Below are 26,740 nucleotides of genomic sequence, written 5' to 3' on the forward strand. Positions count from 1 at the left end.
GTACTCGTATACATTATGAGCCACACGAATTAACGAATACGAATGACAACTAAAACCCATCGACTAGTCAATGTTGCATGTAATGTAAATAGGTAACTACCTACTCCACGTAACATATTGATACCGGTCAATACCCATTTTGTTTAGACAGAAAAGAATTTCTATATACAATTTTGTATGGCAATGAAATGTTTCACCTGATGACCTAATACGTAATCGTTGTCTATAGAAATAAACAGCATTAATGTTATCACAGAATACACCCAGATGCATATGGTATGTTACCCCATTGACGTTGCTCTTTCTAACGTTAAATGTACTTTCCGATATCCTGCTATTTCAGTTAATTACTTGTATTCATTCACAAACTGTTGTAATTATATTAATTCAACGTTGAAACTGAGGCATTTATTATTGTAGAAGAGTACAAGTGTTTTTATAATAACAATAATTCGATCGGCATTGTCTTTTAAATAATTGTTATTTCATTTAAAATCATGTAACGTCATGTACGTTCAAGCTAGTTCCGATAATTTTTCCTGCATTAATTAAAATAAATACATACTACTTGTCCAATGCTAATGTAATAAATATTGGGTCATTTGTTCCAAACTTAGCATAGTTTATACTGATATACAATTATATATACAATAAACATATGTATATTTAAACACCTCGTTAAGTAAATAGATAGATTTTATACAGAGAAAACACTTAAAGTAATATAAACAGACGTATTCATGAATGCCAATGCTTACAAAAGTTACTGAACAAATTTATTTATTAGATATCATCATATTATCATCATATCAGTCGTTAACTCTCTACTGCTCAACATAGGCTTCTTCCTATTGGGGGGTTTGCCAATAGTTACCATGCTTGGCAGGCAGGTTGGCAATCGCAGTTAGGCTTTGATAACGTTTTAAGAGGGATGCTGCTACCCATTCATTGACCATTAACTCATTCCCTTCCCTTTCCCTTGGTCGCCTTTTACGACACCCACGCAAAAGGAAGGGGTGGCCCATTCTATATCGTGACCACACAGTGAATTATTAAATATAACGATTAATTAATAAATACAATGCGTATTAAACATTTTAACTCTGTATAATATCTTTAGACGTATTATATCTAGACGTATCTACTAAAATTACATTGCATTAAATAAACGTAATAGACATTTTAGAATTTACATATAAAAGTTACATATAGCGATATGTCGTTATCAAGCAGTAAAGTTAGAATGTGCGGAATTGTCAACACATTTGAGACGATATAACTCATTCATTAAACGAAAACATTGCCATTCAAACCAGTGCCTGAAAGATTCAGCACGTCTCTGAATTCGCCGTAAGCCTCCACTGAAGACGCACGTTTTAGCTGGTGTAGAAAAGTAAAAAATAATTTATTATTTGTAAAAGTTTCACACCAACATGACGGCAGAAAAAAAAAGTGAAAAAAAGTAAGTACATATTGTTATTGCTGTGCGATAGTTTTTAGTTTTTGGTATTTGAACGCATTAGCGATAATTTACCATGACAATAAATATTTCTCTTATATTTTGCGATTTATTCAAGCAGTTCGTTAATAATGTTATAATAAAATTCCTTTAATAAGACTTCCAGTTAACAAGAATTGTTCATCTGTTACTATTTTTTGTGTAAATTAATACTCATTATAATTTAATAAGTGTATATTACATTATTCAATTCTATTGTAGTAGTATTTTCGAACTATTAATAAGTTCACAAATTAATAATATCCGTATATATATAATATATTGTAAAGTAGTTTATTATAGTCTTTCAAATTATTTATAGTTTATGATCTATATATTTTTAATTTATTAATTATTTTTATATTACATCTTTCGCTTATAATTATATAATTTTTTTTTTAATTGTACTAGTACACTATGCAGTTTGCGAATCTCAATGCATTTATGCTTAGACATATTCGTTATATTCCTATCTTTTTTAAATTATTGCTGATACATGCCACTTACATATGCCTATATTACCTAATGCAAACGTAAAAATGTTCCAAACGTTTTTTAGGTTTCATCATTTACATGATTTGAAGGTGATTTAAAATTATACATAAACATATTTATATCGTATATTGATTCATATTTTAATAACTATTATCTTTTCAATTGTGATACAATTATCTAATACTGACCAAATTAGACCTAATATTGTGATTTAAAAAAAAAATAAAGAAAAAGAATACGGTACCAACAAGCGAGAAATCTTACTTAATTACAATAAAAAATAGTTAAAATCGTCTCATAAACAAATTCAGATATCTTCTCTTATAAAATTCTTTTTCACTTTTCAATATAGGTATATATATTTATCTTAAAATATAATACTTAATTTTGTCTGTATTTCTAGTGTATGTTGAGTGATATTATAGTCAATTTAAAATTGTTTATGATGATTTTTTTAATGAAAAATTTCTCAAACTGTAGTAAACATGAAAAAGGGTTATAGTAAACAGTAATTCATTTTGATAAAATAAATAAATCTTTGTTGTAATGAAGTTTTTAGTAAACACCCTTTATACATAATAATTAAACTTTCGAACATTATCTATAGTATACAATTCACGATAGCCCATTCGTGAGATCTATGTTTGAAAGTCGAATTTTTAATCCCCAATGCAAAAATAACACCCTTCTGTTTGCATCGTTTTATAATTTTAACGTATTTATACGTTACGTTGTACGTATGAATTTTTTTGTTTAAAAGGTGATTTGATCGAGTTAAAATTTATAAGGATATGTTTATATACATTTAAAGACTATCGAATTATTTGGTATTTAATAAAGGGATTACACCAACTTCTACGAGTTCGAATAATTTGAAATTGGATGTACCGTTACTTCGACAGTATTTTTATGGCATATCCTTACCTGATGCTGCAGTATTCAGTAGTTTGCAGGATAAGTACAATTGAGTACCTATTGCTGAGGAATTCCTCAGCAACTTACAGCAGATATAGCGTGTTTGCGCTCATTAAAATGGTTTCAATGAGTACGTGTTATACAAATAACGAATGAGGCCTTTACTTTTTATTTAGGTTAGTTTGTGTCGGAGTTTATTTATTTTTTTTAAATATATATATATATATATATATATATATATATATATATATATATATATATATATATATATATATATATATATGTCACATACATCACTGTTTATGACACCGCCAGTATTTAGGAAAGTTACAAAGAACTCTTCTAATGCACATTTGTCTATCCACCTAACTATCATAGCGCTATATTTTGACAACTATGAATTCAATCGTTTTAAAATTTGGAATAAGTTTGGATATTATTAGGTCACACATATTTCAATGAAATCAAATGAAAAACACTTTTCTTATTTTCTAAACTAGAGAATCCAAGGGAATCCTTATCGATTGTGAAAAAATTACCACTTCTTTAACTTCAGAGAAGTTAGCGAATAGAAAAATCTGAAATAATTACAGTTTACAAATATATGTGGTTATTAGGTACAGAGAAAATAGAATTTCGTTCCTAACTAGAATAGTTTTTGATTTCTTTTTCTTATTATGACAGATTCATATAATAAACAACATATATGTGTACATACTATAATATTATTCGATTCTAAATTTGAATAGACAAGAGATAAAATTTGTATTTCTTATATTAAAATAACCGTTTAAACTATTTTAGGTAATTTTTACTTTGAGCAATAACTGTGGAGTTTTTCAATCAATCAGTTCAACCTTTAAAATGTGATGAAAACAGCTAAAACTGGTATTCTATTTACAGATTGCTTTACGTATGGAACTCTCGATGTGTGAATTCTACCCACACAAAAATCTAAATGAAAAAGAAATATTAACGGAAATTTTGCTTTTTACTGCACGAATAATAAGAAGATACTCATACATAGCAATCTCCTAGTTCGTATTTTAATATTTTCGTCGTACTGTCGTAAACCTAATTATAATAAACTAAATAGTAGGATTAGTAATTATTACCTACATCTCTTTATGAACTAGTTATTTTTGATAATGCTTGAAATCTGCAGAAGGAAGTCATAATGTTAATTATATTTTCACACAGTAGGTACGAGATATATTTTCATATATATACATATAGGAGAGTTTGCCCTCGTTTTACTTCGACGTGTGGGGCAATTAACGGTTTATTTTCGCATTAACTGATTTAGAATTATACTGATAAATTTATTTGCCCTAGAAAAGAAGAGCAAATCAGCGATTCAATGTATCCATATTGTTCTTATGAATATTAGTGTTATTTTAACGGTGACAATTTAATCGATCTATACTTGACACGTGATCGAATCTCAGCATAAACATCATCAGTCTGCGTCGAAAGACTAAATATTAGTTTTTGTTTGGTTAGCTTTTTCATGTTAAAAGGTAGGCACAGGACAAAAAAGAATGAAGTAGATACGCACTGCCTGTTTTACTTCTATATAATTTAGAGATTTACTGAAACTGTGACATTAGCCTATTTTTTAATATATATTTATTATATTAAAATGATCTATTTATTTTTCAGAAAACCAGTTGAAAACAACGAGCCTCGAATATCTTTTTTTCAAATAGTAAGTACATGATATTTAATTTATCATTTGGATATTAATAATATTGAAATTTATTAATATATACTAATAATATAAATAGTGATAAAATTAAAAAATATTTGTAATAACAAGCAAACTCAGAGGGCCTACCATGAAATGCTTACCGAAATTTCGGGACCAAACGAAACACAAGTTTGATGTTAAAATTATATAGTATATACAGTTTAAAAATATTAAAATATCGTTCCTTTGGATTTTAATAGTAGGATTTATACCAAAAAAATATTAAGCTGGTCCAATTTTGGTATGAACGAAAATATGAAATTGTAAATTTTTAACTAATACTATTATTTCTTATATGTACTACTTGATTATCATTATTTTAGTATCATTGCAATATTATTATAAAAATCAGCTTTATATTGATCAATGATGTGAACAAAATAAACATACTTTTTCTTTTTACAACCATTTTCAATTTATGCCATTTATATATCACTACATGAATATTACTAGGACTTTAAGAAACTAATTTAGATTTATGATTGTGTAACATTATTAATACTATTAATAAAAGAAGCTTACTATTTGAAAAGAAATTTCAATATCTTACCATTTTGTTCTATTCTCCTGTTCAGTTCCGATATGCGACATGGACAGAACGTCTGGCCACATTTCTGGGCGTAATTTTCGGACTCCTCAGCGGAGGCGGCGTGTGCTATAACCTGGTACAGTTCGGCGAACTCAGCACAGCTTTTGTAGAAAGAACAAAATATGAAGAGGGACTCAAAAGTTATTTGCCGCTGACACGATTTTTCGGAGGTGGTCAGATACTGTAAGTGTAAGATATCGTTTATATTTTAAGCAATTTTTATTTTATGACTAGTATTAGATTTAATTCAATGTTAAGAACATTCATAACAAAATATGGCAACGTCCCAAGTATATATCAATTGTCAATAGCAATTAAACATTTTTCATTATTATTTTTCATAAAATAATATTTTTAAATATCATTGCAAGATAAAAGTGAACTATTTTCCTGGATCTTGATCACCGGAATCTAGTAAGGATACAACCTACCCATATATCCAATTTTGCGGTCATCTGGAAGAAAAGGCTAAGATGGCTTCCAAAAAGTTAGGAGTGTTAAATAGAATGATACAGTATTTTACGCCGGAACGCGTCTTGAAATTGTATAAAGCTCAAGTCAGTCCACATATGGAATACTGTTCTCACCTATGGGCAAGAGCGCCACAGTACCAGGTCCTCCCGTTAGATCGTATTCAAAGTCGAGCGGCTCAAATCATTGATGATCAGCGCCTTACTGTCCGACTTAACCTACTGAAACTGCGTAGAGATATTACATCTCTGTGCATTTTCTACCGAATTTATCATAGGGAGTGCTTTGAGGAATTGTTCCGATTGATACCTGGTGCTTTCATCATCGTACAACACGCTATAAACTAAAGTTTCATCCCAACTATCTGGACGAGTAGCGGTCTTCCACCGTGCGTTTTTCAAGGCACTTTCTTCAACGCACGACCACTCTTTGAAATCAACTTCTAGCAGCAGTATTTCCGAATAAATACGATATCACAACCTTCAAGAAAAGAGAATATTTCTTTTTAATAGGCCGGCAGCACACCTGCAATGCCTTTGGTGTTGTTGTATGTGATCATGGGCGGTGGTAGTCGCTTACCATCAGGTGAGCCACATGCTCGTTTAGCCCTTGTGTTATAAAAAATATATATAAAATTTCTTTTAAATCTGTTCAGTAAATTATGCGGGAAAAAGTAATAAAATTCTATCCATCCATCCATCTGGATATATAGATATCCATCTTTACATCAATACATCCTTACAAGTTTTTTCAATTATAATATTAATAGAATTTATTTAATATTATTTTATCCAACTGTATTCATGATATATTCAAGTAACTTGAAGCGAGTCATGCTTACTATTCGTATAAGGTTCAGACTGGTGGGGGTGTGGTAGGCTGGGTCATAGAGCTCTCTAAAATATAGTTGAGCGCAATGATGGTTGTCTTATCCGTCATCACAGTGAACAGATACTGCTTGTAAGGACTAGTCTTTGTGCTCATCATCATCATCATTTCAGCTAGTTTGCTTGTTCATTTCACATTTAATAATACATATAAATAAAACTCAATACTAATTATAGTTACCGTATCCACACAAATATAAAATAATTTTGTACATCAAATGTGTAACTGTTGAGTTTCAGCAAATAATAATATTCTTAACCCAGCAATAGAATCATAAAAAATGACGATTTAAAAGAACTCGTAAGTCTTTTACAATAAAAAGTATTCCTATTATTTTAAATAAATTCTACTAATATTTTTTTTTTTTGTGTAACCAAATAACAAACTGTCTCTCATTTCTGTTATCATAGATTCGATTCTTGCACGATACAGATTTGTTCTTTTCGTGAAAGTGTCCAATAATTAAATTGTATTATATTTCATATATTATGATTGCTAAGAGAGCGAATTGGGAAACTGTCAAGTAGTTTATTTAGTTATTATTTTATAATTGTTATTTATTAATAAATAAATAAATTTGTAGCCATGAGTACAGCAATTTGTATAGATCTGGGTTTTTATATTATAATATATAGATGAAATAAGTATTTAAGTATGTCTATCCATTGTCTGGTATGTGTAATGTAAACTTTGGTTTTGGTACTAGGTACCGTTGTGTAAATTGTCCAGTTATATTTTTTATTATGAATATTAACGGGTTTTATTTGATACTTAATTAAATTTCAGAGTGAATGCAACTCGAAAACAGAATTTGGAGGCTTTAGTAGATGATGGGAAAGCTATGTGTGCGGGCATGTTCGCGAGTATCGCCGTATCACTATTATTTTGTATGCTGTCTACAGCACTAGTAGGTTGGAGCGCTCTGCGACAGGTACATCTGTTTAAATAATCGAAAATATTAATAATAACAATAGTAGGTACATATACAAATACAAGGTGAATTAAACATATTAACATAAATATATTGAAGTGTTTTACAAGTGATTAAAACTGATAAAACTGATAGAATTAATGTAGCCTAAGATCTAGCCGCTGATTTCTGCAGTAGACTTTTTAATTTTATACTACATAATTGCTGAGAAAATACCATCCTACCTCTTCTTATCTCTGAAGTTTTGAAACGAAAAATCCTGAAATAAATACAGTTTATAAAGGTATATGTAAATATTATGAGTAAAATAAAACAAAGTTTCCAACTAGTTTTTAATGGTTTCCCAAAAAACGGTACGTTACCTGCGAAATCATTCAACAGAAACTTCGGTGTGTAAAATCAACTTACAACTGACCAATATTTTTAATAACCAATCATTGTCTACAAAAAAGACTAAACTTTCGTTTGATGTAAACAAATCTTATCAAAAAGTATAACCAATTACAATAATTTATCAAATTTATTTGACTCTTTAAACTTACATACATTAGATTGCAGCTAATAGAGTACAGGCAGCTCGGTGCATTTTATTACATCATCATTCATTTGAACCAAGTTTCATTAACATGCTTAATACCTATAGAATTTTGCGGCGGGATCTTAGACTATACTTGACTGCATCTTACTACCTGTAGTCAAGGCGGATTGGCAGCTGCAGTTAGGCTTCGGTGATCTTTTAAGAAGGAAGGTGCTGCCCATCCCTTGACCATTTACGACACCAATCGGAAATAAAGGGGTAGCCCTTTCTAATCTATGCCGGAATCACACGACATAGAATATATAAAATGTACTGTAATGTATGCTCAACGGTATATTTGTATTTCGAAATTAATAAATATTGATACTGTAATGTGAAAAAATTTTGATGGTATATTTATAAGTACCTATATGTATTATTATACTAATATATAATGGTTATGCCTAACAGTAAATATAGCCAATTGTCTTAATTGAAAAAGACCTTGGTACTGATTGACTGTACAAGCTTCATGCTATATACGAAAATATCTAATATTTAATAATTCGTTTCGCTGCGTGATAAAATCCGCAATGAAGAGGTCGGTAGAAGAATGTGTCCGATTCGATATAGCCGAAAATATTGGCAAGCTGAAAAGACAATGAGCAAGCCATATACGTACGTATGATAGGGTTTATTACTATTTACAATGTTATACATTTACGTGCCTTTAGAATGTTTGAATAATGTTATAATACAATACGAGTACTAGTACAGTCAAATGGAAAAATGTCAATATATTATATTTAAAAAAATCGTTCATCGTTTCTGTTTTCAATTAGACAGAAAACAAATAGTTTTCAGTGTCAAGATGTACTTATTATTATTCAACTAATACTAACACTATTGTTTGTTAACATTCTCGACCATGACTATGTTAGAGCGTGACAAATTATTTAAATATACGCCTTTTATAAATAAATTGTAAATGCGATTTAATACTTTTACAATTTTCAGATAACCAGAATCCGAATGCAATTCCTTACGTCTGTTTTTCGTCAAGATATGGCATGGTATGACACAGATTCCGAATTCAATTTGGCTTCCACGATGTCCGAGTGAGTATGGATAATTTAATATCATAGAGAACTATCTAGCAAACTTTGTAGATGTAGACACTCGGATAATAGGAGTAATAAACTTTAATTTCTATGGATCGTTTCATTTGAATTTATTATTTTATTGACCACTTGTTTTAATTAACAAATAAATTGTACTTCAAGTAACTTTACTGACAGTCATTCAGACGAAAGACAAATATTGAGTTATAAAATTTTATCTCTTTATACTAATTAGTGTAAAGATAATGTTAATACACTTATTAAGATAAAATTATTTCAATTAATAAGTATACTCTAATATTGTTTTCTTTAGAAATATGATGAAGTTGAAGGAAGGTATGGGTGAAAAACTCTCCGTTGTGTCAAATTTAGTGGGCACCGCTATCATTTGCATCTGCACCGCTTTCCCTCTCGGCTGGGAATTGACTCTCGCTTGTATCAGCGTTGTACCCTTCTCCATTGCAGCTTCTGTAATATTATCAAAAGTAAGTATCGTCATCATTTTTGTTCAGAAACGTTGGAAGCTAGACATAATATTTCTGGACCTTTTAATACAATTTTATATATTTTTTGTTATATGTATGTGCCTATACTTAAGGACTAGTGACGATTGCCTTAGAATTTTATGTCATACACATCGGTAAATAATTTCAAATCAGAATTACTATTGAAGTGGATCCATAGTTCACTCATACATTTAATCACTATCTCTTGTTACGTTAAGTTTATTGGAAGAAATACGGCCACCATAATTATAAGATTAATATTAGCTGGAATTTGTAGCTGGGGCCTGTGTTAATAGCAAGAAGTATCTGCGCTTCTAGGCGAAGCTCGGATGCTTGTGTTAATTGCGACTCACATGTACAATGGCCCAAATGCGAGGCTTAGTGCAGATGGGTATCCAATTTACATTGCATTACATGACATTACTGGTATTCTGAATTATGTATATTCTCAGTCATGTGATACCTATTGTACTACCAAAATATTGATATAGGTATGCCTATTTACTTATTTTATCCATATAAATAATGTATTTGAGATACGAACATTGCACCTCGATTAAAAGTTTTTTCTCATCCAAATCAATCTCATTCATTATATCTAATCGTAGATAGTTTTTTTTTTGTCAAAGTGTTTTCATACAATTTCATACAATACAATATTTGATTAAGTTATTGTTTCTAATACAACTTTCTGTGTTTATTGTTTGGGTATAGAGATATAATATATAACAATGTATACTTTAGGCTTAGTTGGATCGCGTATTTATATTTTAAAAATTTACAGTAAAAATTATCTTAGGAAACATAAAAAAAAACTAGACTGAAAAGCGTTTAGTTTTTAGCTCATTAATATGTACATTTTTTTTACTAGTCTTACTACTACCTATGACTGTTATTCCTAATGGTGTATTCAAAGGTTTTGATATGAATCAACTGTCATTAAACACGTCACTCGATCTACCCTCATTTCACGGAACATATTAAAATCCAACATAGTAGTGACAATGTTTACTCTAGGTTTACGGTGTTTCCTATTACTAGAGAATATCGATCAGACTGAAGTCACAACGATTTTGGGGTTTAAAAGTCTATATAACATTGTTAGATAGACAATAATAACTGAAATATATTATATAATTTACTTTTACAAAAATGTCTCCTTTCAAATCGTCTTTCACTTTTGGAAATGCTTTTTTTTACTATCTAGAACTAGTCTATGTCTCCTAAAATAAAAAAGAAAATAAAAAGATTGTCAAGGATTGCTTGAAATAATAAAATTAAAACAAAATTATTTTTAAACATTCAATAAATATCGAGTATGTCTATAGTCATATGCGCTAAAAATCTCAATAAAAATGTTATCAATAGGAGTTACTTCGTATACCTATTGCTGTATAGCCCAGTGTTTTTCAAACAATTTTATGGCGTAATCCCCTTTATTATAAATATATTTCGCGACTCCCTATCCTCCGCGATTCCCAATATAACCTGATGTATTTTATTATTGTACGAATATTAAATCAATACATTTTTGTTTTTATAATTAGATATCGGTTAAACCTGTAACTGTACCTATGTTTAGGCTGATTTATTGATTGATTAAATACAATAAATAAATATTACATAATGAAGTATCTTAAATTAAAATCGATTAAGTTGCACTTAAAATGTTTTTACAGCTTCGCGACCCTCCGCGAACCCCTTATAGAGCCTTGAGGAGCCCTCAGGGAGTTGCGACCCACACTTTGAAAAGCACTGGAATAGCTCTTTTAGTATATTATCCTTTATTTCGATATTTTTCGTCAATAAATAAATATCATATGTATTTTTCCAGTATCAAATAAATTCGTCTATCAGAGAGATGGAGTCGTATAGTCAGGCCGGTAAACAAGCTGAACAGGTGCTCAAGTCCATTAAAACCATAGTAGCTTTTGGAGGAGAAACCAAAGAAATAGAGAGGTAATAAATTATATTAGTCATTTTAACAACAACTTACAATTAATATATCTTAGTGTATGAGAAAACTACTAACCTGTACTAATTACGTAATTTATCGTAATTATTATTTATTTAAATAATTACAGTAGAAAGGAAGGATTCTTCAGTAATTTCTGTAAATCTTTAATTATATAAAATCTATAATAATAAATCTTTAATCGAAAAGTTTTGTGATCTTTCACTAAAGTTTTGTTTTAAAATAATAAACTAAAATAGTTCAATTCTTATTTATGAAAGATTCGTTTCGCTAGCTGAAGGTCGAGTAAAATTATTTCGGTAGTTAAAAATAAATCTGCAAAAGTAGCAATAGTTACTATCTATGTGGATTACATATGTAATAAAATGAAACGAATAATACGTTAGTCTAATTACTAATAATCTATGCATGGCAGATGCAACATTTGTAGCTAATATAGAATGCCTAAGTATTTTATTTTACGTAGTAGGTTTTACATTTAGCGTTTACATCATTAATTGATAAAAAAAAAATCCTAACTTGAACTCTAAGTTCGATAACTATAACTATAAAAATATATTTTTACGCAAATTTAATAATATTAATGATAATGTAATACAATAATGAGAGGAATTCATATTTAACTTTTTTGTTCAGACATTTAATAGGATAATAATCTCTATTGTACAATAAGGAGGTACCAGTTAGTGATGATAAGTGAGGATGAAGTCAGGTCAGTTGCCCCATCGTAATTAATTCACTAATAATTAACTACTGTGATTTTCAGGAGGTATCATGTAAAGGTTAACTTATCTAAATATGGCCTATATTGCTTAACTAATAACAATTCCCTTTTATTCTGTACTCATGTTTAGATTAGATATGGTTTAAGAGGTAACCCCACTTGCGCTAACGGTATACACTGAAATGATTTAAGAGGTAGGTATGTCTTTTAACATTGTTTATGTTGTACTATCTTGTTTATCAGTCTAATCTTAAAATTCTTTGACTTTTGGCAGGTATCGACGGTTGCTAGAGCCAGCAGAGCGATATGGACGTAGAAGAGGTCTCTATACTGGTCTGGGAACAGGCTTCAATTGGGTACTTACTTACTCACTGAACGCAATAGGACTCACCTACGGAACTAGGCTGGTTATACAAGATAATGATAAAATTGGCGATGATCGGAGATACATAGTTGGAGTAATATTTAGTGTAAGTTTAGATTTATTGTTAATTAGGATTTAATGCGTAATGTAACCAAACATCATGATCTCACTTTAAAATTTAGGTGTTTGCATTTATTGTCATTTATATATACATACATTGGTATTTATCAAATTTCTCCCAAATCTACCAAAGTTGACAGATTTAAATTTAAATCTAGATACTAGATTTTCTAGTATCTAGATTTAAATCATCATCATCAGTGACTTACAGCGACGGTATTTTATTTCAATACGGATTCTGATCTCTTAGGTTAGACATTGTTGAATGGAGGACACATGTATTGTTAATTTCAGTTATTGTCACTTTTAAGGCTTTCAAACTTTCCTAAAGCTTCTATGAAGCAGAGAGTAAACAAAAAAGAGTCGGTTGGAAATTTAAATTAACGCTCACTCATTCGTTTTTGGAGCCAAAGACGCCTGTATAAGGTCGCTTATTTTCGTGTAATATATATTATTTATTATAATATTTTGCTTACAGATTATGTACAGCGTATATATGGCAACACAATCAATTACATTCTGTGTTCCTCACGCGGAGGTCTTTGCTGCAGCACGTGGCGCTGCAGCTAGCATTTTCCATCTTCTTGATCGAGTACCCAAAATAGATAGCCTTTCCAAAGAAGGAATCGCCCCTCGTAGAGTTATTGGAGAAATAACAATAGAGGACGTCTATTTCAATTATCCTTCTAGGCCTGACGTTAAAGTAAGTGTAATGTGCTTTGATATCGTATGTTTGAAAATTAGTTAAATTATAAACTTTTGCGTTGTTTATGTATATTTAAATTCACTATCGGGACTTAACGCCATCCGATTATCGATAAATAGTATCTGCACACCTGATTTATATTCGTCATCATCATCAGTCATTAACTATTTACTGCTAAAGATAAGCCTCCCTCTATTGGGGGTTTTGGTAATAGTTGCTACGCTTGGTAGGCGGATTGGCAACCTTAGTGAGGCATCACGGGCTGAGTACAAATATATCACTTAGCTGTCATTTTCTAGAGAAAATTGTATATGATCTAGGACCGAGTAGGTACATTGATTAGAGAAGTCATAGAAGAGAATGAGAAAAGTTACCTGATTTATTCACAAGCAGTTTTATATTATTATTTCAGGTTCTGAAAGGATTTTCACTTCACATCAAAGCTGGGGAATGCGTTGCTTTAGTGGGTTCTTCTGGTTGTGGAAAATCTACTATATTACAACTACTCCAGAGATTGTACGATCCTCAGTCTGGCATCGTTAAACTTGATGGAAAAGACCTAAAAAACCTCAACTTAAGTTGGTTAAGATCTTCACTGGGTTAGTATGTTAGTAAGTCTATAAATAAATAATAACAAATTATCCTTAAAACAACTACGAGGTATTGGTTAATTCTCATTAAACGAGAATATGGGTCTACTATTACTATGTTAGTGTTATTGTGGTCTTGTATTACTGGGCTATTCTCTGTTCTCCTTTTTATATTTTTCTTGGAGTGAAAGTCACAAAGTTTTCTATGTACCTATTACTATTTATAAATAATTCATGTTTTAATTAATGTTATTTTCAGGTGTGGTAGGTCAAGAACCAGTATTGTTCAAAGGGACGATTCATGATAATATCGCTATTGGTTGTCCTGAAGCAACGCGTGAAGAAGTTCAAAGGGTCGCTGAAATCGCATATGCTCACGACTTTATCACTCATTTAACGAACGTTAGTATTATATAGTATATTAATAATGATATGATGTTTATGCATCAATGAGCTATATACTATCGTTACTTCCTAGAATAGTGAGGTTGAAGTCAATTTTTAATAGTAAAACTATTTATCACATATATATAATATGTATATACGTATATCAAATTTGTTACTTTGTAAATATAGATCGAGTTATCTTTCAAGATTCTAGGCGATACATTTTATTTTTTATTGAGATAAATTATCCATCTAGCGGTCAACTAATATATTTTATTATTATAAAATTTATTATACCACACATAATAATAATCAATGTAATTATTTAAAGGGTTACGACACAGTAATCGGTGAAAGAGGTGCTTCCCTTTCTGGTGGGCAAAAACAACGTATTGCTATCGCAAGGTCCTTGTTACGTGAACCAGCTGTGTTGCTGTTGGATGAAGCAACCTCTGCTTTAGATCCTCATTCAGAGAGACAAGTACAGGCAGCCCTGGATAGAGCTAGTGTTGGAAGAACCACTATCATTGTCTCTCACAGGTTGGTACTTGAAAGATAATTATGAAAGCATTTTTTTATAGATATTCTATTATAATTATTATTATTAATTAAATTATAAATATATTATAATTATTTTACAAACTTTTATTTATAATGAGATCTAGTGTTTTGAGATATACAAAATTAAACCTTGAGGAATAGATATTAAAGTGTAATAATATACTTAATTATGTTTTGTTTAGATTATCTACCATTGTTAATGCCGACCGCATCATTTGTATGGATCAAGGATGCATCGTTGAAAGTGGCACTCATGATGAACTGATGAAAGCAAAAGGTGAGATAATAAATGCAGAGGTTAAACTAGATATAAATTAAAAAAAAAATATGTACTTCAATTTATTGTCCTTAGTTCTCATTTGTTTGTTGTATTATAATTAGTTGTTACACTTATATATCATCATGTCAGTAATTCGTTCATTTACATTTTCGTGGAGTTTTTTTCAACGTAGACTCAGCGTCTTCAATATTGAAAATGTGTTTTCCAGGATTCTATTTCAAGCTCGTTACAACTGGTAATGATAATCAGGAGCCTGATGTCATAGAAACATTACCTGAAGAAACGCCTGGAGAAGAAGAAGCGGACGCGCCCATTGCCCCACGCCTTGACATTAAAAGAAGATCCAACAGAAGAGTCCATAGACATCACTCGATGAAAAGGGGTAGGTAAATTCTTGGAAAATAGACTATAAATTTGCCACTCATTTGTTGTATTTCCATCCCCACGTATTTAAGAAAATAAATTGGCAAAATTATGAAACGATTTTTAGAACTAATATAATTATAACTAGAAGTATAAAGCACCCTATATTAAAATATCCTCAAAATTATTTATTTATAAATTAACATCAGTAGTTGTTATATATTATTAGGTGTAGGTAATTATTAATTATTCAAATTGCACATTTATTATTTCAAAAAACTAAATGTTTTAGTTATTTATTAATATTTCCCACTAGAATCCCACGACTGGATGACGCCACGTGGCTCGATCTGCTCAGTCATGTCGACCGGTTTACAGAACTTCGTATATAATGCTGATTTTGAAGATGAACCGGAAAAAGATGAAGACGATGTGAGTTATTCACAATTATTACAATACAAGGATTAATTAATAAATCACATTTGTATTTAAAAGAAATGGCAGACTTTAAATACGTAAATAAGTATATTGTTCAAACTTTCTTTTAATGAGAATAATTTTATTTGGTTCTAGGAGGTAAAGTCGGTAAGCGACTGGCAGCTTTTGAAACTTAATGGTCCTGAATGGCCTTTACTGACAGTGGGTTCTATAGCCGCCTTCTTACAAGGTGCCTGCTTTCCTGTATTTGCTCTTCTCTTCGGTTACACTAGTGGTGTAAGTTATTTTATAACCTATAAGTCATTATTATCACAATATTAGCCTTTATTTGGTCACTACTGAACATAGGCTCCTTCATAAACTGTTATAAGAAACGGGGTCATTCCTTATGGCAGTTTACCATTGGGGAGTTTTTGCCAATAATTGCCGTGCAAGCACATAAACATAGCAAGCTGGTTGACAACCATAGTTTAGCTTTTAGTGATGTTTTAAGAGGGACGCTACTGCCAATCCATCGCCTATTAAATTCCCTTAGTAGCCTCTTACGATACCCTTGTAAAAAGAAGGGATGACCTATTCTATAAATATATTGCAATATTATTCAATATTTGCTCATTTATTTTGAATCAACTTTTCGGTAATAGAAGTAATAAATCAAACTAATTTGTTGGATTCTAATGCTCGGCGAGTGTCTCAGGAAAATGAGACTTTTCCTTTAGCTACAAGGGGCAAAGTGTGACATCTATAGCGTACGCGTCCTCTCGGATTCCTCGAATTTTACATAACTTATTTATTGGGAAGTATCAGATTGTATACTACCAGTTCAACCTCTACGCGGCTCTTGGAAACTATCATTAATTCCTTTTGAATTTGCCACAATAAGCCAAATGACCTTACTTCATCTTAAATGCTTTTATTGCAGTGGTGCTTGGCCTATGTATTATTAATATAGGTACTATCTTCATCCATGAAAATAAGATACTGTAATTTCATAATTTGTAATATTGCAGATATTTATTCTTGATAACAATGACGATATCATCTACCAAGCGGACTTGTACTCCGGACTGTTCGTTGTGATCGCGGCTGTGGCTGGTATCGCTATGTGCTTGCAAGGTACAACATTTACATATGCAGGCCTAAAGATGACAACACGACTTCGGCATCAATATTTCGCTGCACTTTTGAGACAGGTATTTCAATATTTGTAAATAAAATATTAATTATCATTAATGGTATGTTTCTGTATAAATAAGTACCATGTACGTAGCAAATTAATTAATTTATAGTATATAGTATAGTCAGGACCGTTCTTATGGCAGACTATGGGGGAGGTTTATGTCCAGCAGTGGACGGATAATCATTGAAATGATAATGATATTGTATTTAAATGAGTCTTGTCTTATCACAAAAAAAAAAACTTGCTCTAGACAGGTGTTCAGTACATATTAAGGCGTCTTATAACAAAAGCGTTTCTAATATCCCTTTACGTCTTATTAAAAATAAAAACGTACTTAAAATAATAAATTTTATTATAATAGTTTAAGACTTTTAGTGTCAGACTTTGTTACATAGAACTACAAATAAACAATATGACAACGACTAAATAATGTTTTAAAGCCAGTGTTTTGAAGTATTTTTGTGGTAAGATTGATCATGTTTTATATTTTAGTTATCAATTTAGCTGCATGTTTTTATGGTTATGTTTTTATAGGTACTATTATTGCCATTTCTTAACCAATGTTGATTAAGAAATTTTAAGAATATGAGTTACATAACAAATTATTTATTGTCTCTTCATTACCATACCGCTAATAATTTTATTAATATTAAAATAGGCTTTCTTTTATAGAATGAAATGTAAATTAATTTTTAATGATAACTCATGCAAATAATTACATATATTTACACACTTTTAAAAGGAAATTATTTTACCTAGTAATTTATTTTTATTTACGTTATTAGGAGATCGGATTTTTTGACAAATCAACCAACGCTGTAGGAGCGTTATGCTCTCGTCTTAGTGGTGATGCTGCAGAAGTACAAGGCGCCACAGGACTTCGGATAGGATTAATCCTGCAGGGGTTAAGCTCGGTTCTCGTGGGTTTCATTATGGCCATCAGCTTTAACTGGAAACTGACGCTGGTTGGAACTGCTTTCTTGCCTCTTGTAAGTCGTTATATTTTATATACGTATTGATATTATTAGAAAAATATTTATACACTTCCACCATAACTGGAACCTGACTGGTTTGTCGTTTAAGATATTTTAAAATGTTATTTATATTAGTTTTTTTTTAATCAATTTTTATATGACTGTAAATTAATAGAAATATGAATTTAATAGGAAAAACATACTTAAATATACGAGTAGTTTTTAAAAATGTATTACCAACATAATTTGTTTTGTTTAATAGAACATTTTATTATTTAATTTATTCCATCCTACCTCAATAAGTACTATTATATTTTGTTTTTATTACCGTTTCTCTCGGCTTTGCTCGTATTAATCAGTTTATAAAGCATTCTATGTATTAAATTATAACTTAAACGTGTACCAAAATCCGTTCAGCTGTATAAGTGTTACTGAGTAACAAACATCTTTACAAAATTTAATTTTTATAATATTAAGTTGAATATCCTAAGATTGACATAGATTAGTTCTCCGATAATACGAAAGTCGATTTATTTTCTGTCTAAGGAACTTCATTGTCATATTTAATAATTTCTGTAAAAATATAAATAACAACAATAAACATTATTAAACTTAACCATTTCACAACACCATCTAATTTTAAACGAAGTTAGAGATAAACCACTAAAATAATTAACCACCTATAATAACAAATTAATTTAATAAAAATTTAAAATCCCTAATACAAACATATAGGTATGTGTGTATTAGGTATTAGGTTTGTGAAGTAAAGCTCTCGATCATTTTTTGTTTAATCCCTGCTCATTAAGACTATTCTAATGAGCTCAAATAAGCTATATCTGCTGTAAGTTGCTGATGAGTTTGATATCCTGTAGATTACTTGATGTTGAAGCATCAGGTCCGGGTTACTATATCATGGAAATATAACCAAAGTAATGGTACATCCAATTTCAATTAATTGAACTTGGGGAAGTTGCTGTAATCACTTCGTCAAGTAAAAAATGATTTTCTTCAAAGCCCTAAACGTATCTTCATAAATTATATTTAGCTAAGAACTATCTCGATCTATTCAGCTTTCAAACGAGAAAAAAACTTATTTAATCGTTCCATCCGTTTAGGGCTATGATGCAGCAGACAGATACATAGGTATGAGATACAGATAGACATGTTAAACTTATAACACCCCTTTTTTGCGTCTAGTTAATAAATAATAATTGCACTTCACACAGATTAAAGTAATTGACGTAAACACTTGTTGTGTACCTACTTATTTATTAATTTATTTTTATAACACTTGGAATGGAGACAAGCTAAGGCCACACCTAATGAAAAGTGGTAAGCGTCAATATCAGTATATATATATATATATATATATATATATATATATATATATATATATATATATATATATATATATATATATTAACACTGTAAGGTGTATTGTTATAAAACTATGATGTATATTGTATATTTATAAATGACTGTTTGTTGCTATAAATAAATAAAATAATAATATATCACAAAATATACACATATATATAATAAATATAAATATATCACACTACACTTCTTACGACTTGTACATATTTTTATTACAACGATTTCGACAATGTAATGTTCGATATCTTTCAATAATTATGGATTCAATCCCCGCACAATACAAATATTTGTTTACAGTAATGTCTCAATGTATTAATCTGTCTATCAGTTGTACAGTACATATAGGATATTGCATAGTTTGAGACTGGATGGTGCTTTGTAATTGGTAAATAATTACAAAAATTTGAAAAAAAAATTCTTGCGTAAATTAATAATATCAAAGGATATGTGCGATGTCGGTCGTTTTAGAATAAAAGTATTTATTTATAGAAATTCAAATAAAGAATAGTTTATATTAGAATTGTTGGGTGTCAACAAATGAATGAAAATTATTAATATTTTTATTCATTTAAAAACATTTAATGGTTTAATAATTTAATTGTTTTAATATTTATTAAACGCAAGGCATGCTGTGGTTGCCTCTAAATGTATATATGTATGTATAATGTGTTTGTAAGAACAGATAGATATTACAGAACAGATAGATTATTTGAAAAGAATACGAGCTTCTTCTTCTTCTTTTAAGTTTTAAGTTTCTTGTTAGTTCTTCTCATCTCGAAATAATTCCGAATTGATGGTAGATTTGACATATCATAAGAGTCTGGAATAGACCTACATGAATAAAGATATTTTGAATTTTTTTTTTTTAATTTTGAATAGCCGTAATTCACTAGTGTTTTGTATTGAAATATTTCGCTGTATCTCACAAAAGTCATGTGCATTAATGATTTTAAGGGTAATAAATGGCAGTGACATCATAAGATAAATAAGTACCTTAGTAGTTAAAAATTACAATGCATGAAAGATAACATGTTTATTTTGCGATTACCGTCGTAATGATATGTCTTTAAACGACAGTTATCGTTTTCAAACAGGTAAGATTTACCAATTTGTTAGCCATTCCTAATTTTATAAAAAAAAAAAATTACAGATGGTTGGTAGTATATGGTTAGAAGGTATAGTATCCCAAAAGTCGCAAGCAAATGAACGTGAAGCTATGGAAACAGCCACTGCGGTCGCCACGGAAGCAGTTATCAGCATTCGGACTGTTCAAAGTTTAGGTAATAGATATATCTATTATACATGCTTACTTAGTACTTGGATTTATATATATCATATCTATTAAGTAACTTTTAAAAAAACAGAATAGAAAATATTTATAATAATTTAAAAATGCAGTTTCCTTGACTCAACATTTTTAGTAACGATTACCATAATTGCTATTCATTATATCATGATATCGCCGTGTGTGCCCTGGCATAGAATGGGCCACCCCTTCCTTTCCATGTAGGTGTTGTAAGATGCGACTAAGGGAGGGTGAAGGATGGGCAGCAGCATCCCTCTTAAAATATCACTAAAAGCCTGTAAGCGAGTTGGCAACTGCAGGGTTGCCAACTCGCCAGTCAAGCGTGGCAACTACTGGCAAAACTCCCCTTATGGGGAAGGTTTATGTCCAGCAGTGGACATTTAATGGTTCAGCCGTTAACTGTCTATTAATAAAAAAATATCATAGTAGCTCTTTCACACTAGATGATTGAAATCAAATCTATCAATAGTTACGTTGTCGCTATCGAATATATAAGTTAAAAGGAGAGAGCAAGGTCCGCGTTATTATACGTATACTAACGAAAACTTACAAAATCGACAGATACATTCGTCAATTGTTAAGACAGTCTGATATTCTGACAGGTCTTATTGATATAACGATATTTTTATTTACAGGCGTTGAAAACGTTTTCCTGGAGAAGTTTAAGGAAGCGCTAGACGAGTCATGCATAGCAGTCAGCAGAAAAACACGTTGGCGGGGTCTGGTACTAGGATTAGGAACATACGTGCCTTTCCTGTCGTTTTGCAGTGCCACTGTTTATGGTGCTGTTCTTGTTGCGAGGGAAGGAATCGAGTATAAGACCGTGCTTTTGTATGTATTCCAATCATTCAATCACCATATTTATAATTCTTATTCGTCTGACGATAAGTTTGATGAAATTTAAGTTGTATTTTTTAAATTTAATATTAATTATTAATCTTTTACAATAGGGTAAATGAAGCAATAATGTATGGAGCATATATGTTGGGCCAATCGTTAGTATATGCACCGAGCTTCAATTCAGCAAAAGCTTGTGGTGCCAGGATCTTAGCGGTTATCAACAGACAACCTAAGATCAGGACCGAAAACGGAGTCAGGGACAAAAAAGATTGGGTTAGTGAACTTATTATTTCGCTTATTAATACCTACTAAATTATAAATGATATTTTGTTAAAAATAGTTCGGAAATTAATGTAAATTCACTATAATGGACGAAAATAAAGGATAAAACGATGCTTTTGTTAGGAAAATCATACAAATAAGTGTATCTAAACGTCTAAGAAATATGGAATAATAATAGTTATAATAATAATAGTCTGATTTAATAATTTTTTTACTTCACTTTGTACAGGTTACTTGGGCTGACATTACGAAGTTCATATGTAGGAGTATCACTAATCTATGCACAAATAGGTTAAGGAACAAACATAAAATTAATTTTTAATATTATTTAATAATGTTACCTTTTAGATCGCAAGCGGAAGTTTTAATTTCAAGGATGTAGAATTTAGTTATCCGACGGCCCCTCACCACCGCGTGCTTCGTGGATTAGACCTAAGAGTCGAAGCCGGCAAGACGGTTGCACTTGTTGGTGCTTCAGGATGCGGCAAATCGACAGTTCTGCAGCTTCTGCAAAGATTCTACGATCCTGATACTGGATGTATCGTATGTACATTTTTATTGTTATAAATAAATTAGTATTATTGCTTTTAGATTTTGAATTTGTAGGTAACCATTTAAGACAATATGTACACAGATCGATTCCTTGTTCTTAAGATTGATTCATCTATCTATCACCTAAAATGGAATACATGACATCTATAGACAATAACTGACAAATTTTAATGTTATAATTTATATAACAATTATAATTTGCAATGAATAATAAAATTAATAAATAGGTTATAAAAACATATAAAACTCTGGCTTATTATATAATGTTGGTGTAAAAAAAATATTTCTTTGATTCACAAGAATGGTGTAGTTTATAAGCATTTTAAGTACTAACAGCTTAGATCTTAATATGAATGATAATCCAACATTCGATTCTAAAGTTGGCTTAGGTTTTAAAATACAGGAACGTAAGATGGCGTGCGAAGATGACTTAATATTTGCCCGAATACCGCTAAAATTTAATGATTACTGTGCTCATTTATTGCTGGACTATCATATTTGTCGCTACGAGAACATGGCTTTACCTTATCGTACGAAAAACATGCATTTAAACTGCGAACACCAAAACTATCTTCTTAGAATGAACGAATTTGAGAATTTAAGCGACAATGTTCCTACAAATTTCCAAGTTTGCCATTTGTTACGAATTTAATGGTCGAGAGATATATATACATATAGTTTTGTTTGCATAATAATTAAACACTTACCAGGAATTGGACGACCGCGACACCCGAACCGGCTTGACTCTACCTCGGTTGCGGCGACAACTCGGTGTTGTACAACAAGAACCGGTGCTTTTTGATCGCACACTCGCCGACAACATCGCATACGGTGATAACAACAGGAGGGTTACCATGCACGAAATCGTCGCTGCCGCCAAAGCCGCTAATATACATAGCTTCATAGTATCATTGCCCAAGGTAATAAGCCTATTCTCCTATACTTTTCGTTCACAATAGTAAGTATGTTATACTGTAGTTATGGAGTAAGATCAATCTCCATTAAAAAGAAGGACAACATCAAGTCGTCATGTTAATGTTTATAAGTGATTTGGAAGGGCTATAAAATAACAAGATTCATTTAAGGAAACCTGTCAATTTACTAGTCCGCTAAATTCGGCTGGGCTATACCCAGCCTTTACACATAATGTAATATCTCTGAATCCCTGTTTATTGTTTAAGTTATTGTCTGTTTGAAAATATACATATTGATCTCGATATAATTAAGTACTCACTCGTAAATTATGAAGTAGTTGTTAATGAGAAATTATTTTTTAAGGGCTACGACACAAACTTAGGTTCGAGCGGTGCTCAATTGTCTGGTGGGCAGAAGCAACGTGTGTGCATAGCGAGAGCTCTCATAAGATCTCCGCGTTTATTGCTACTGGACGAAGCTACGTCAGCACTAGATGCCAACAGTGAACGGGTATTTAATATAATAGCTTGTGTAAAAAATAAATGTGTTATAAACGCTTATCTTTCGACCGCCTCTGTAAGCTTTATCTAACAAATATTTTCATGACCTTACCGTATTTTCTATTTGTATATTTATTTTTCCATTTATTTAGTTAATAAATAATCTTAATATAAAACAAAAGTTTAAAATATTTCATAATTACTTGACCATTAAAATTAAAAAAAAAAGTAAAATATAAATTTTATTTGTGTCAAGCGATAGTTGCACGCAACCGGTACAAAGTCAAGCGATCGAAAAATTAAATAAAGTTATCAATACTAGATTAGTACTAGGTATTTACTATCTACAAAACGTATACTATTCTCTTTGGACTTATAAAGTACAAACGAAAAGCGAGTCGAAAACTAAAACAATTTTAGACCTTCCATAACAACAGTAGTACTAAGACTACGCGTACAACTGTCAAGATAGTATTTATTGTTGTTCAACACCTTGTTTTTTATTATAACCATAAAATTTCACTCTATACTCTTAATAATTTCATCCTATAGGCTAAAACTACTCCCAGCGAGCTAGTATTTTTGTGCACCTAGATAATATAAAAAAAAGGTCATATTGTGTACATATGCACATAATAATGTAATTATTGTAACCTTTTTTTTTCTGCTTTTATATTTTTCCTGTGTACAATGGTTGTATTATGCTAAGAACCGACGTGAACTCTCTTTTTTCACGTGTCTCTCTTTCTTAATGTATCTAATTGGACAAATAATTTATATTGCAGGCTGTTACAGAAGCTTTAGAAAAGGCAGCGCAAGGCCGCACATGTATTACAATTGCACATCGACTGTCTACTGTCAAGGATTCAGACATAATCTGTGTTGTAGAAAATGGTAAGTTGTAAAAGCGTGTCAGTCCTATTACCTACCTACTATTATTATAAATGCGAAAAATTGTGTAGTAAGAATGTTTGTTAGTCTGCAACTCAATAACTATTGAAGAGATTTGAATCAAATTTGTTACATAGGTAGCCTTTATCCTATTATTTATAGAATAGAATATTTTGTATAGTACATTACACGGGCGAAACTGCAAATTATTTATATAATAATGTTAATTAATTGTTAATGATTATTAAATATTATTAATGGATTTGTTTAAGGATAGAAGAGCAAAACATTTAATATTTATGCCACTTACAGGTAAAATAGTGGAGCGCGGAACGCATACAGAGCTGGTCGCAATGAAGGGAGTCTATTGGAAAATGTGTAAAGGCCAACATGTCGCATAGAACATAATTTTTATTAAAATAAAAAGCTGAAATACCAAATATGTATTTAAGGCAACTGCGTAGGTAGATAGTATTGTCTCAATTTAAGTAGAATATAAGAACTGATTTCTCTTATTTGAATTAGTATTAACAATTATGTTGTTTAATACACTCCTTTGCAAAAATCGAATATTATTGTATAAATTTCTAAATATTTCCACGGGCATTCCCCGAAATAGAATAGAATTTCGTGAATCAAAATATCCCTTACAAATTGAACAACTAAATGTATCGCGTTAGTATTGTAAATAATTTTTTTGTCAATTTTGGTTCCATGTTTCTTTAGTGAAAATATTCTCTATGTAACTTTAGTAAACAAGAAAAAATTTAATTTTATTCGATAATATACACTTAATTATTCGAAAAATTTTAGTTTACTTTAATTTTTGCAAAGGGGTTTATAATATAAGTAAAACTTAATGTAGGTATAAGTTGCATTTATAAGTGTAACAGTTATGGAAATCGATACATAGCACTCATTAAGCTCTGTCGTTCGATTTCAACTCGTTACCTTTTCTGTTTATTTCCCGTTAATTTATGAATGATGATAACATTTATGAAAGTGTATCAATGTTTTTTTTTTATTGAATAAAAGACCCTGATTGTCCGTTTTAGCTTATTTTTTTTTCACTACTGTTCACATAACGTGTACGTAATTTCCTATTAAGTAATATCATTATTTTTATTTTTAGCTTAGGTATTAAATTCCCATTCGTATTAACATAGTTATGACATCATTTTATATATTGAATATACGTGTATATATGTCATCACTTTTTTGAGAAATTAAAAAAAATATTAGAAACTAAAAAAAGATTTGAACGTGTCTATCTAGACTAGCTAGTCTATGTATAAACGCTGTAAAATTGTGAACATCAATCAACAAACTGTTCTAAAAAAACAGTTACTTCAGTTATGACAAGATTTCAAAATGAATTATCAAAATTGGTTCAAAATCGACTGACATCGTATAATATTCACAAGTACTGTAAACCGTAACATGCTTTAGAATCTTACTAATATAAAAAATTTGTAACTATACGACGCCCGTACGTGGGAGATATTTAAGAAAAAATATATGAGGAGTCTTTATATAGTAATAGAAGGCAAAACAATAATGTTTAGAAATTTAGAAAGAGGCGCAAGTTGAGGGAAACGCCACAGAACACCCAGAAGGAAATCTCTTTCGGTGTGTTGACAAATGTGTAAGGGGTGTCAAAAGAGGGGTGTTAAAGAAACTAAAATATATATATTTTTATCATAACCCAACAATAGACAACTTTTTGAATCG

The 26,740-nt window shown here is 30.5% G+C and overlaps 1 protein-coding gene across 1 annotated transcript; it reads left to right on the forward strand.

Moving 5' to 3' along the window:
• Positions 1-1,281: 1,281 nt before the first annotated feature.
• On the forward strand, positions 1,282-26,063 carry LOC113519277 (multidrug resistance protein homolog 49-like). Its single transcript, XM_026904345.3, has 26 exons — positions 1,282-1,462; positions 4,571-4,616; positions 5,234-5,430; positions 7,393-7,537; positions 9,072-9,172; positions 9,489-9,660; positions 11,516-11,640; positions 12,655-12,850; positions 13,343-13,567; positions 13,983-14,169; positions 14,420-14,562; positions 14,879-15,087; positions 15,291-15,385; positions 15,597-15,770; positions 16,068-16,183; positions 16,325-16,465; positions 17,200-17,382; positions 18,155-18,358; positions 20,874-21,003; positions 21,665-21,860; positions 21,980-22,142; positions 22,500-22,694; positions 23,414-23,623; positions 23,982-24,128; positions 24,904-25,012; positions 25,322-26,063. Exons 1-26 carry the CDS (start codon positions 1,434-1,436, stop codon positions 25,408-25,410), a joined length of 3,927 nt encoding a protein of 1,308 aa, XP_026760146.1. The 5' UTR covers positions 1,282-1,433; the 3' UTR covers positions 25,411-26,063.
• The last annotated feature ends 677 nt before the right edge of the window (positions 26,064-26,740 follow it).

This window comes from Galleria mellonella, unplaced genomic scaffold, assembly GCF_026898425.1.
Source record: "Galleria mellonella isolate WM207_F2 unplaced genomic scaffold, CSIRO_AGI_GalMel_v1 utg33, whole genome shotgun sequence".
Taxonomy (NCBI): Eukaryota; Metazoa; Arthropoda; class Insecta; order Lepidoptera; family Pyralidae; genus Galleria; species Galleria mellonella.

Bases quoted from the DNA above. Each gene is read 5' to 3' on its own strand.
- LOC113519277 (XM_026904345.3), top strand. From the start codon at position 1,434: ATGACGGCAGAAAAAAAAAGTGAAAAAAA. The intron at 5,431-7,392 runs GTAAGTGTAAGA...ATTAAATTTCAG, and splicing joins TTCGGAGGTGGTCAGATACT to AGTGAATGCAACTCGAAAAC. The intron at 21,861-21,979 runs GTATGTATTCCA...CTTTTACAATAG, and splicing joins GAGTATAAGACCGTGCTTTT to GGTAAATGAAGCAATAATGT.